Raw genomic sequence first — 13,782 nt, 5'->3', positions numbered from 1 at the left:
GCAAGATAAAAAAGGCTAGCAGAACCAGAGAGAGTAGTCAGAAGTTGCGTGTCAGGCTACAGGAAAAAAAATGAATGAAGGGAGGAGGAGAGAGTGGGTGTGGTAAGGGGAATGATTGACACACCCACCTAAAAGCATCGGAGCAAGGTGTCTGCATGCACTAGAGATACAGAGTGAAGACATTTTTTCCTTCCCTTTTTGTGTTATCAGAGGGTTGGGTTAGGACGGATTTACAGGAGGGAAACTGTGATTGCTTCTGTTTGGCGGAAACGTCATGTGAACTATGCAAATTTAAAGAAGGTGTGAGGAGCACCAAACATACAGTAAACCACCGTGTAGATGAGCCCTATTATGTTAGTGAGACAGGACTTACCCTTGCAAAAGCCATGCTGGCTTTGTTTCAGCAAGACTGGTTCTTCTACATGCTTGGTAATTCTGTCTTTAATAATGCTTTCCACCTGTTTTCCCAGAACAGATATTAAGATCACCAGCCTATAATTTCCCAGAACTCTCCTGGAGCCCTTTTTACAAAAGGGGTTGTTACATTGACCACTTTCCAGTCCTTGGCAACGGAGGCTGATTTTAGGAACAAGTTACATATTTTTGTTCTTAGATGACCAACAGTTTCACATCTTACTTGCTTAAGAACTGCCATTTGGATGCCATTTCTCAGTTTTTAATTTGTCAGTGAGGCCTAGAACTTTATCTCTCCTATTCAACGGGAGTCGGTTGGTTTTTAAGTTTTCATGGTGGCTTTTGCCACCTGAGTTGCTGCACTGAATTTGACATTGTCTTATTCTTTTCTACAGGTTTGCCTTTCAATGTGAATTCGGATTATTTTTGTTTAAAGTCTTCTTAATTTTAATTTATTATCTTACATCACTTAGGGAATATACATAGCGAGGTGACTGGTATATACAAATAAATAATAATGCATTTGAGCTATTGATACTACACGTCCAGGTCTCTGGCATAGGCAAAATCACAGACCCTCTTGGTTTGGGGGCCTGACAAGTAAATTGGAAAGGCAAAAGAAGTCTCCTAAAAGGACGTTTATTGGAGAGGCAAAATCAATTTAACCACCCTTACGCACCCACAAACCCACACAGCCAGTGATCCCTAACACGTGTCTTCCGGCTTGGTGCCGTAGACCTCCACCTCGCACACGTGAAGGAATTCTGCCCATCCAGGGATCCTGATGCTCACATAGCGGCCTTTGAGCCAGTTGCAGTACAAGGTGCTGACAGAGCCAAGTCTGGTGTCTGTGATGGTCCCAGAACTGCAGGGGGAGAAAGAGGGTCAGCTGTAGGATGGGACTCAGAATCCCCACTCTAAATCCTGGGTGAATGCATTCCTAAACATACCAGTAAGGGGACGTGGTGCCTGATCTCCGCTACCCCTGCAATGCTGGCGTCCCTGGAGCTTCATGCAGTAACGCTTCTATCTAATTATTGTAGATGAGATTAATCATTCTGCTATAACTATCACCCACTGGTTCCATCTCAGCCCTAATATGGATCACAGTCACTATTCCACCCAGAAGCATGCCTTGAAAAGGGGCCAGAGCCCCCCCCTTTTGACTGCTCACCCCCTCCCCTATTATGAATACAGAAAGGGGTCAGTAATACATCAAGTGATCTTGAACTGGTATCCTGGGATATTTTGTTACGGGGAGTGAGGTGGGAACTTACAGGGGGCTGGACTTGCCATGGTCAGCCACGGAGTCTCCTACGCGGATCTGGGCTCCCTGGAGTCGTTCACCACAGCAGTCCCCCCGGTTTTTCACCACCACAGCGGAGATGGCGTACTGGTCGCCCAAGTCCACGTACCACCAGGGCTCCATTTCAAACCCAGTGTGGGTGCAGCTGCCATCTTTAAACCAGTCCCCTCCACAGTTCCCATCCACGGCTTTGCTCGCTGCTCCAACAATCGGATGTGGGTAGAGGGAGGACTGAAAGCCTGGGCGATCCTTGGCCAAATTGTGAGCTGAGAGACATGGCAAGATGGAGAGGAGAATTAAGGATATCAGAAGATCCTGGTTCCTGCATCAGGCCAAAGGCCCATCTAGGCGAGCATCCTGTTCTGATTGATTGATTGATTGATTGATTGAATATCCCACCCTTCCTCCTGAAGGAGCTCAGGGCCTCATAGTACCCAGACAAATACTTAAGGAAGTCCGCTGGACACAAGCACAACAGCATGCTCATCATTATTCTGAAATTTAAATTTCTTTTAATACAAAAAACTAGCAATAGCACTACAGATGAGAAACAACAGGGCCAAGAAACATTAAGGCAGAGGCTTTGTGGGTGAACTGTTCCCAGTTCCGGGGGTGGGGAGTTTACCAGTTCTGGAAGGGGCTGTACTCTTTCTGGAGGCACAGGTGCATAGTTTGGGAATGCTCCTAGATCTATCTTTCTCACTCGAGGCTCAGTTGACCTCTGTGGCAAGGAGTGTCTGTTATCAACTTAGGTTGATACGATGCATGCCTTTTCCTGGCCAGTGATAGCTTGGCCACTGTGCTTCATGTGTTGGTAACCTCACAACTGGACTACTGTAATGCGCTCCAGGTGGGGCTTCCCTCGGGATTGATCTGGAACCTGCAGCTGGTGCAGAATGCTGCAGTCAGATTGCTGAGTGGAGTACTTGGATGTCCACATATTGCACCTGTGCTGAGGGAACTACACTAGCTGCCAATCAACTACTGGACCATATTCAAAGTCTTGTTGTTGACATATGAACAACTAAGGACCAGGTTACCTGAAAGACCTCTTGCCCCTGTACAGGACTGTAAGATCATTTTGATCGTCTAGGGAAACTTTACTCTTGGCTCCACACCCTACAGAATATCAGAGGGCAATGACCCCCAAAACAGGCATTTTCTGCTTTGTGGAATGCCCTCCCTTCGGCCATAGGTTGCAACGCAGCAAGCAGCAGTTGCTTCAGATGGCTTGCAAGGACTCCCATCTTTTTGCCCAGGCTTTCCCAGACCCTAAGACTGAACCTAGTTTTATGCGTTTGAATCCTCTGAATTTGTTTCATGTGCATTTATACGTTTTTATAGTGCTGTTTTACTGTTTTTTGAGTTGTGTTTTTGTTTTAGTGATATGTTATTTGTTTTTTTTAGAATATATGTTACGTGGTATATAAATACTTTTAAATAAATGAATAAAATTTACACACATAGTGGGCGTGCTTTTTCATACAGCCCATCAACTATACCAGAGAGCACCATTATTATTATTGTTGATGTTGGCCAGGTGCCGATCACACCCAGCAACCTCCAAGGGTGGGTGCACTTCCTTGATGAAGTGGCCTCCAGACCCATGAGAATGTCACTGCCTTTGGAAAATGAAAAGGATCACACCAATAAGAAAGTAAAATTAAAGTTGACTAAAAAGACTGACACATGGTGAAAGACTAAATATTCATCTGAAACAGAGAAGCAAGAGGCAGCGATGGGCATAATCCTGGATGGCTTTACAAGAACTTTAGACAAATTCACGGGGGATAAATTTGGACAGATTCAGTCTCAGTAACTTGTAGCAACTCTACTGGTATGCCATCTGTTCCTGGTTATTTGTTTCTTCCAAGTATTTTAAGGGCAGCTTCCAAGTATTTTAAGAGCAGAAATTTCTGGTTCTTCATCATACGGTTCCTCCATGAATGAATCTGTCATCCTGGCATCTCTTTTATAGAGTTCTTCAGTGTATTGCTTCCATCTTCCTTTTCTTTCACCTCGGTCAGTCAGTGTGTTTCCCTGTTGATTATTCAACATCCCTGAATCTGTCCAAATTTTGACAAAAATCTGTCAAGAAATATGGAAAAGAAAACAATGGCCCACAGACTGAAAGCGTTCAATATATATCCCAATTCCAAATAAAGGGGAACCCAGGGAATGCAGTTATTATCCAACTATTGCCTTAACATCCCATGCAAGTAAAGTAATGCTCAAGATTCTACAACAAAGGCTCTTACCATATATAGAGCGAGAAATGTCAGACGTCCAAGCTGGATTTAGAAAGGGAAGAGCCACCAGAGATCATATTGCAAACATATGTTGGATAATGGAAAGGAGCAAGGAATTTCAGAAGAAAATCACCCTGTGCTTTATAGACACAGCAAAGCCTTTGACTGTGTAGATCATGAAAGGCTATGGAATGCATTAAAAGAAATGGGAGTGCCATAGCATCTGATTGTCCTGATGCACACCCTATACTCTGCACAAGAGGCTACTGTAAGGACAGAATATGGAGAAACCAATTGGTTCCCCATCGGAAAGGGTGTGAGACAGGGTTGTATTTTATCACCCTATTTGTTTAAACTATATGCAGACCATATCATACGGAAAGCAGGATTGGACCAAGATGAAGGAGGTGTGAAAATTGGTGGGAGAAATATCAATAATTTAAAATATACGATACCATACTACTAGCAGAAATGAGTAATGATGTGAAACAAATGCTGATGAAAGTTAAAGAGGAAAGCACAAAACCAGGACTACAGTTGAACATCAAAAAGACTAAAGTAATGACAACAGAAGATTTATGTAACTTTACAGTTGACAATGAGGACATTGAACTTGTCAAGGACTATTAAAACCTCGGCACAGTCATTGACCAAACTGGAGACAATAGTCAAGAAATCAGAAGAAGGCTAGGACTGGGGAGGGCACCTGTGAGAGAACTAGAAAAGGTCCTCAAATGCAAAGATGTATCACTGAACACTAAAGTCAGGATCATTCAGACCATGGCATTCCCGATCTCTGTGTATGGATGTGAAAGTTGGACAGTGAAAAAAGCGGATAAGAGAAAAATCAACTCATTTGAAATGTGGTGCTGGAGGAGAGCTTTGCGCTTACCATGGATTGTGAAAAAGACAAATAATTGGGTCATAGAACAAATTAAACCAGAACTATCATTAGAAGCTAAAATGATGAAACTGAGCTTATCATACTTTGGACACATAATGGGAAAACGCTAGAAGGGGGTGGAAAAAGAGGAAGGCCAAATAAGAGATGGATTGATTCCAATTATAAGGAGTCAAATAAGTTTAAAATTTACCGGGCTGTTGAAGAAGGCAGTTCATTTGTCTAATTCATAGCCTGTTTTGAAAACCTTCCCAATATGAAGCTTTCATCTTATATCCACTCATCTGGAAGTAATGCTGCAAGGCTAATTCCACATACTGGGAGTAAACACCATTGAATTCAATAGGACTTATAGAATCATAGAATCGTAGAGTTGGAAGGGGCCTATAAGGCCATTGAGTCCAACCCCCTGCTCAAGGCAGGAATCCAAATCAAAGCATTCCCGACAGATGGCTGTCCAGCTGCCTCTTGAAGGCCTCCAGTGTCGGAGAGCCCATTACCTCTCAAGGTCATTGGTTCCATTGTCGAATGGCTCTAACAGCTCGGACGTTTTCCTGATGTCCAGTCGAAATCTGGCTTCCTGCAATTTGAGCCCATTATTCCGTGTCCTGCACTCTGGGACGATCGAGAAGAGATCCCGGCCCTCCTCTATGTGACAACCTTTCATGTACTTGAGTGCTATCATATATCCCCTCAGTCTTCTCTTCTCCAGGCTAAACATGCCCAGTTCTTTCAGTCTGTCCTCATAGAACTTTGTTTCCAGTCCCCTGATGATCTTTGTTGCCCTCCTCTGAACCCGTTCCAGTTTGTCTGCATCCTTCTTGAAATGCGGAGACGAGAACTGAACGCAGTATTCAAGATGAGGCCTAACCAGTGTTGAATAGAGGGGAACTAGTACTTCATCTGATTTGGAAACTATACTTCTGTTAATGCAGCCTAATATAGCATTTGCCTTTTTTGCAGCCACATCACACTGTTGGCTCATATTCAGCTTGTGAACAACGACAATTCCAAGATCCTTCTCACATGTCGTACTGCTGAGCCAAGTATCCCCCATCTTATAACTGTGCATTTCGTTTCTTTTTCCTAAGTATAGAACTTTGCATTTATCCCTGTTGAATTTCATTCTGTTGTTTTTAGCCCAATGCTCCAGCCTATCAAGGTCCCTTTGAATTTTGTTTCTGTCTTCCACGGTATTAGCTATGCCCCCCAACTTTGTATCATCTGCAAATTTGATAAGCATGCTTTGTACCTCCTCATCCAAGTCGTTAATAAAAATGTTGAACAGCACTGGGCCCAGGACCGAGCCCTGTGGTACCCCACTCGTTACTTCCGCCCAGTTTGAGAAGGAACCATTGATAAGCACTGAGTATGATTCTGGAGCCAACTGTGGATCCATCTGATAGTTGTTTCATCCAGCCCACATTTAGCTACCTTGCTAATCAGAATATCATGAGGCACTTTGTCAAAAGCTTTGCTGAAGTTGAGATATATTATGTCTACAGCATTCTCACAGACTACAAGGGAGGTTACCCAATCAAAAAATGAGATGAGATTAGTTTGGCAGGATTTGTTCTTCATAAATCCATGTTGGCTCCTATTAATCACTGCATTGTTTTCAAGGTGCTTACAGATTGACTGCTTTATAATTTGCTCCAGAGTTTTTCCAGGGACTGGTGTTAGGCTAAGTGGTCTGTAGTTCACCGGTTTGCACTTTTTGAAGATAGGGACAACATTAGCTCTCCTCCAGTCATCCGGCACTTCACCAGTCCTCCATGATTTCGCAGATAGTAGACAGCGGATCTGAGAGTTCTTCAGCCAGTTCCTTCAATACTCCAGGATGCAGTTTATCGGGCACTGCTGATTTGAACTCGTTCAAAGTGATTAGGTATTCCTTGACCATTTGTCTATCAATCTCAAGCTCCAATCCTGCCCCTTCTGCTTCATGTTTCCTGGGAGGGTCATAGACCCTATTTTGGGAGAAGACTGAGCCAAAGTAGGAATTGAGCACTTCTGCCTTTTCTTTGTCATCTGTTATCATGTTGCCATCCTCATTGAGTAGCTTTTTTCTGTCTTTTATATGGACATACCTGAAGAATGCTTTTTTGTTGCATTTAGCATCCCTCGTTAACCTCAGCTCATTCTCAGCTTTAGCCTTCCTGACACCATCCTGGCAATTCCGTGATACCTTCCTGTACTCTTCCTTTGTGGTCTGGCCTTCTTTCCACTTCCTGTGTGTGCTCTCCTTTGTTTTCAGGTCATCTCTAAGCTTTTTGTGAACCACATTGGCTTCTTCTGTTGTTTCCCCCCTTTTTTCCTTGTTGGAATTGCTTGCCATTGCGCTTTTAGAATTTCCTTTTTTAGAAACTCCCACCCATCTTGGACTCCTCTTCTCATTAGGGTGGCTTGCCATGGAACTGTATTTACAATTGTTCTGAGTTTATTAAAATCAGCTTTCCTGAAGTCCAGGGTGCCCGTATGGCTATTTTCTTTTGAGTAGACATGGTTAGGATTGTGCTGTAAATCAGTGGGACTTTTGAGTAAACATAGCAAAGGATTGTGTCCGTGTTGTAAATCTTTCCCTCCAATCCTATTTTTAAAGCAATTAGGCTTTTATTATGTAGGAAACTAATTGTTGTTGTTATGTGCCCTCAAGTAGATTACGACTTATGGCGACCCTATGAATCGGTGACCTCCAAGAGCATCTGTTAAAAACCACCCTGTTCAGATCTTATAAGTTCAGGTCTGTGGCTTCCTTTATGGAATCAATCCATCTCTTGTTTGGTCTTCCTCTTTTTCTACTCCCTTCTGTTTTTCCCAGCATTATGGTCTTTTCTAGTGAATCATGTCTTCTCATGATGTGTCCAAAGAATGATAATCCCAGTTTCATCATTTTAGCTTCTAGTGACCATTATGGTTTAATTTGTTCTATGACCCAATTATTTGTCTTTCGCAGTCCATGGTATGCTCAAAACTTTGAACTAGAGGATTGTGGAAGGAGAGCTCTGAGCCCGTCCCAAACTGATGGAAATCTCAGTGGTACCGTCAGCCAGCAAAGCTCTCGCCCACTGGGGATTTTTAAATAAAGCGTATCCTGCTTCTGCCTGTTTGGGCCCTTTCAGGGTTTCCTGAACTTGGCCCCTCCCCAGCAAACTGGCTTATACAGAGTGAGACCATCTAGCTCAGTACTGTCTGCACTGACTGGCAGCCACTCTACAGAGTTTCAGGCAGGGGCCATTCCCAGTCCTACCTGGCGATGCTGAGGGCCGAACCTGGGACTTTCTGCAAGCAAATGCTCTGACCCTGAGCTCTGGCCCTTCTAAATACTCAGAGCCTCTGGATTCTGCATGAAGTGCAACAGCTCTCCAGGATTTCAGGCAGAGTCTCTCCCAGCCCACCTGGAGATGCCGTCAGGGACTGAACCTGGGCCCTTCTGCGCGCAAGGCCACCCAGCTACGGCCCCTCCTCCCTTGGCAAACGCAAACCCATCATCTGCTCATTATTAAGAACATAAGAACCTAAGAAGAGCCTGCTGGATCAGGCCAGTGGCCCATCTAGTCCAGCATCCTGTTCTCACAGTGGCCAACCAGGTGCCTGGGGGAAGCCCGCAAGCAGGACCCGAGTGCAAGAACACTCTCCCCTCCTGAGGCTTCCGGCAACTGGTTTTCAGAAGCATGCTGCCTCTGACTAGGGTGGCAGAGCACAGCCATCACGGCTAGTAGCCATTGATAGGCCTGTCCTCCATGAATTTGTCTAATCTTCTTTTAAAGCCGTCCAAGCAGGTGGCCATTACTGCATCTTGTGGGAGCAAATTCCATAGTTTAACTATGCGCTGACTAAAGAAGTACTTCCTTTTGTCTGTCCTGAATCTTCCAACATTCAGCTTCTTTGAATGTCCACGAGTTCTAGTATTATGAGAGAGGGAGAAGAACTTTTCTCTATCCACTTTCTCAATGCCATGCATAATTTTATACACTTCTATCATGTCTCCTCTGACCCGCCTTTTCTCTAAACTAAAAAGCCCCAAATGCTGCAACCTTTTCTCATAAGGGAGTCGCTCCATCCCCTTGATCATTCTGGTTGCCCTCTTCTGAACCTTTTCCAACTCTATCATATCCTTTTTGAGATGAGGCAACCAGAACTGTACACAGTATTCCAAATGCGGCCGCACCATAGATTTATACAACGGCATTATGATATCGGCTGTTTTATTTTCAATACCTTTCCTAATTATCGCTAGCATGGAATTTGCCTTTTTCACAGCTGCCGCACACTGGGTCGACATTTTCATCGTGCTGGCCACTACAAGCCCGAGGTCTCTCTCCTGGTCGGTCACCGCCAGTTCAGACCCCATGAGCGTATATGTGAAATTCAGATTTTTTGCTCCAATATGCATAATTTTACACTTGTTTATATTGAATTGCATTTGCCATTTTTCCACCCATTCACTCAGTTTGGAGAGATCTTTTTGGAGCTCTTCGCAATCCCTTTTTGTTTTAACAACCCTGAACAATTTAGTGTCGTCAGCAAACTTGGCCACTTCACTGCTCACTCCTAATTCTAGGTCATTAATGAACAAGTTGAAAAGTACAGGTCCCAATACCGATCCTTGAGGGACTCCACTTTCTACAGCCCTCCATTGGGAGAACTGTCCGTTTATTCCTACTCTCTGCTTTCTGCTTCTTAACCAATTTCTTATCCACAAGAGGACCTCTCCTCTTATTCCATGACTGCTAAGCTTCCTCAGAAGCCTTTGGTGAGGTACCTTGTCAAACGCTTTTTGAAAGTCTAAGTACACTATGTCCACTGGATCACCTCTATCTATATGCTTGTTGACACTCTCAAAGAATTCTAAGAGGTTACTGAGACAGGACTTTCCCTTGCAGAAGCCATGCTGGCTCTGCTTCAGCAAGGCTTGTTCTTCTATGTGCTTAGTTAATCTAGCTTTAATCATACTTTCTACCAGTTTCCCAGGGACAGAAGTTAAGCTAACTGGCCTGTAATTTCCGGGATCCCCTCTGGATCCCTTGGTTGAACTGTGGAACAGCCTCCGCAATGAGGTGCGCCTGGCGCCGACGCTATTATCTTCTCGGCGTCAGGTGAAAACCTTTTTATACTCCCAGGCATTTTAAAGTGTGTTTTAATAGCATTTTCATCATTATTTTGTATTCTGGATGTTGTTTGGTTCTTTTATTGTTTGTTGTTTTGTTTCTTGATTCATTGTATTTATTGTATTCATATATTGTGCTTGTTTTTATCTTTCTGTACACCGCCCAGAGAGCCTTCGGGCTTAGGGCAGTATATAAATTAAATTAAATTAAATAAATAAATAAATAAATTGAAAAGAGCCCTGGCGGGACTCGCCTCCCACCCTGCTGGCCAGATCAGCACCCACCTCCCCGAGGGAGCCTGCTTTGCTGCCACCCAGTGGAGATGTTGGGTTCCTGCATTTCTCGCATTTGTCTCTACTCAAATTTGGGTAAAATATACTTAAGGATTGAGATTATGGGCTGGTTCACATGGGAGCTAAACTCTGGATTAAAGATGCAGCTTTTTCCATTGTGATAGATTTGCAAGTTCACACACTTCCAACCTTCCTACCTTCCAACACAATGTTGACTGTTCCATCTTCAAGGCTGAAGCTGGAGAGGGCCTGGGCATGAAATTGACATGACACTGACTAGACCCCCTCCTATTCCTAGTAAAACCCTTTCTTCCTTTTTGAATTAGCTAGTCAGAGACAGGGTGTGTGTGTGTGTGTGTGTGTGTGTGTGTGTGTGTGTGAGAGAGAGAGAGAGAGAGAGAGAGAGAGAGAGAGAGACTGTGCCTCCTGTCACATTGCTGGTAATTGGTGGGTAGGTTTTGGGGAGATGTGGAGGTAGCTCAGGCTACCCCCAGAGTTGCCCCTTTCCACCTCCGCTGGGGTGGCGTGCAGCAAACTGGAAGGGAAAAGCGGCACTCCATGTGCAACTGCCAAAGTTGTAAGCCTGGGTCATAAAAATGATTTCAGCTGAACACGTTATGCACTCTGGGCTGTCCCGTTTCTATCGTGCCAGGACATAGACGCAGATGCTGCCACACTCTTCACAGCACAACATTCCCTTTTGCAGATCGGTGATGCTGTGCAGGAAAGTCACGGGGGTAGTTCAGCTTTACTTTTGCAAGGCCGGGGGAGTTTGGGTGGAAATAGTTTGAACTGGGCTGAAGGGAGGGAGGGAGGGAGGGAGGGAGGAAGGAAGGAAGGAAGGAAGGAAGGAAGGAAGGAAGGACCAGAGTGAAGGGAGGCAGTTTACTGAGGGAGAAAGGGAGAAAGGAGGGCTGCAGCAGTTCTGGAGCAGTCAGTCAGAAGTTGCTCCTTAAGCCGACAGAAACACAATGGAATTCATGGAGAGTTTAGTGGGTGGAGAAAGGGGAGTATCTGAAAGTGACGATCCACCCCTCATCAAAAAACGTCAGAGCAAGGCACCTACATGGGAGTAACACTGTGAAGTGGAGATGGTTTCTCCTTCATTTTTCACATTATCCCCAATTGGTTTACTGTGGATTTAAAGGGAAAAACTGCCCCCTAGCTTCTCTTTACCTACAACGTCATGTGAACCTGCGAATTAAACGGGGCTGCAAGTAGCACCAATCTCACATTAACTCACCGTGTGAATGAGCCCTGTGATTCTGAGACAAAGAGGATACATAATTAAAAATTAAGTTACTACATGTCCAGATGAGATTCTGGAGTATTTTATAAAATAGTAACTGCTGTTTTACTCTTTTTTTATTTTACTGCTGTGAGGTTGACATCGTATTGTTGGCGTGGAAAATATGAGTACCTCAGAAACAACCCCACTGGATCTAAACTACCCCCTTCTTGGCTTATGTTTGTTGTGAAGTGTCTCTCTCCCTAGCCTTTCAGGCTTGTGCAAATTCTTGTGTTAATTCTTAGTAAAGCACTGGCATCTAGGATCTCTTGAAACTGCCGTGCTGTATCTAGGGCAAAGGCAAAGGATGTGTTCCCTGCAAGAGACGCATTTAACCCTGAAAAGAACAAAACATGTCTATTCTTTTCCAATGTACTGGTCACAAAGGGTCTGTTTGAAGGGGGTGACAACTTTAAGATAGGATCTGTCAGAAGGACAGGAAGGCAGGAAGGATGAAAATGCGCCTTCTGTTCTTTTCATTGCGTCTGTTCACAGCTTTGTTTGATGACTCTGTCTTTCATCTGTTTACTGTTCACTGTGCCCTGGTGGTCTATAAATGGTTGGCGCTTCCTAAATAAAGTGGTCCATCTGACCATTGCTGTTGCTCGGTTGAACTGAGGGCTGCTTCGTGCGGGTGGAACCTTTGGCCAAAGCTCTATTGTGTGTAAATGTGTTTTCCTTCCTAGCCTGGTTCAGGGTCCAATCCAGCTCTGTGCCTGACCTGGGGAAGGAGGCACGATGAGATCAATATCGAATCTCATTCAGCAGTATGTTTGTGATGCAAGAGGATTCTTTTTTGTTTTGTTTTAAACATCATCCCTTCCCTGTTTAGAGGTGAAAGCCACTGTTGGGGCAATATCTTACCCCTCACAGAGCTACAATTCACAGCCCCCTTACCAGACCACACTTCCCAGGATTCCTGGGGGAAAGAGGGGGATGTGCTTTAAGCCGAGAAAGAGATGTTTGGTGGCGGGGTGGTGGTGTTATTTTGACAATCCCTCAGCTAGAAGCCAAATGGTTTCAAGGTTCCTCTTCCTGGCTTGGGCAATATTTATGACATAGTTTTGAATATAAAAATTGACAGATTCAAGGTTACCATTAAAGGAATAAAGACAACCCAGAATCTTGATGTAAGTCTTATATTAATGGAAGATGGGAAGATCTGTCAATTTTGGGTTTCTCGGTTTCTCGTTTTTACAATCTTTAATTCAGTTCTCCACATTTGTGTAGCAATTTGCAAATTTTCATCAACATTCTTCAACATTTTAGTGCAAATTTCCCTCCCTCCCCTGCAGTTTCCAACACTTTGCATTCAGAGGCTGATAGGTTTATCCCCCGTGAATTTGTCTAAAGTTCTTGTAAAGCCATCCAGGATTATGCCCATCGCTGCCTCTTGCTTCTCTGTTTCAGATGAATATTTAGTCTTTCACCATGTGTCAGGCTTTTTAGTCAATTTTAAATTTACTTTTTATTGGTGTGATCCTTTTCATTTTCCAAAGGCAGTGACATTCTCATGGGTCTGGAGGCCACTTCATCAAGGAAGTGCACCCACCCTTGCAGTTTGCTGGGTGTGATCGGCACCTGGCCAACATCAACAATAATTTGAGTTCAAATACTGAATAATGATAAAGTGTTCTTATTTCAAATCATTTGGCCCCACCTGCCATGGAGCTTTTTCCGGAGGGGGGGGGATCAGCTGCCACACAAACACAAGCACTCAAGAGTCAGAAGGACGACCTGAAATCCTCATCTTGATGGCCTCAGCCCACCTGGGGTCAACATCTTTCTGATTGGCTGCTGGGTTGTCCTGAGCCAGGCAAGAGCCGCCCTTCAGGAAGGGGATAAAACCAGGACTGCCCAAGACGCAGTCCAGCATTTGGGCAAAATCACAGAGGTCTTCGTGGCACTTCTGAGAAAATAATTTGTGATTGCGGACCCACCGAGAAGGACAACAGTCACCTCCGCTGGTCCCAACACAGAGAGCCAAGGTAAGTTGGGGGGACCATTGGACATACCTCTTCTCCCAGGCATTTTAGCATGTGTTTTAAATTGTTTTTATATTGTTTTAAATTTTAAAATTGTTTTTAAATTGTTTTTAAAATATGTGTTTTAAATTGTATATTTGTTTTAATGTTTTTGATTGCTGTAAACCACCCAGAGAGCTTCCCCTATGGGGCGGTATACAAGTGCAATAAATAAATAAATAAAATGACTCCTTAA

The 13,782-nt window shown here is 44.1% G+C and overlaps 1 protein-coding gene across 1 annotated transcript; it reads right to left on the bottom strand.

Moving 5' to 3' along the window:
- Window positions 1-1,119: 1,119 nt before the first annotated feature.
- Window positions 1,120-13,438, bottom strand: LOC133377700 (fucolectin-like). The gene is made up of 5 exons (XM_061612240.1): window positions 13,332-13,438; window positions 12,460-12,481; window positions 10,472-10,523; window positions 1,692-1,986; window positions 1,120-1,279 (listed from the first exon to the last, which is right to left on the bottom strand). Exons 1-5 carry the CDS (start codon window positions 13,436-13,438, stop codon window positions 1,120-1,122), a joined length of 636 nt encoding a protein of 211 aa, XP_061468224.1.
- Window positions 13,439-13,782: the final 344 nt, after the last annotated feature.

This window comes from Rhineura floridana, chromosome 1, assembly GCF_030035675.1.
Source record: "Rhineura floridana isolate rRhiFlo1 chromosome 1, rRhiFlo1.hap2, whole genome shotgun sequence".
NCBI classification, from domain to species: Eukaryota; Metazoa; Chordata; class Lepidosauria; order Squamata; family Rhineuridae; genus Rhineura; species Rhineura floridana.
The sequence above is the reverse complement of the archived record's forward strand: the minus strand, read 5'-3'. Positions and strand labels throughout refer to the sequence as shown.

What these genes read in the sequence shown, in the direction of transcription:
- LOC133377700 (XM_061612240.1), bottom strand. Translation starts at nt 13,438, where the DNA reads ATGCTGGACTGCGTCTTGGGCAGTCCTGGTTTTATCCCCTTCCTGAAG. An exon ending in CAGAAAGATGTTGACCCCAG is followed by an intron (nt 12,482 to 13,331) that starts GTGGGCTGAGGC and finishes TCTTTCCCCCAG; the next exon opens with GAATCCTGGGAAGTGTGGTC. An exon ending in CATGGCAAGTCCAGCCCCCT is followed by an intron (nt 1,280 to 1,691) that starts GTAAGTTCCCAC and finishes CTCCCCCTGCAG; the next exon opens with TTCTGGGACCATCACAGACA.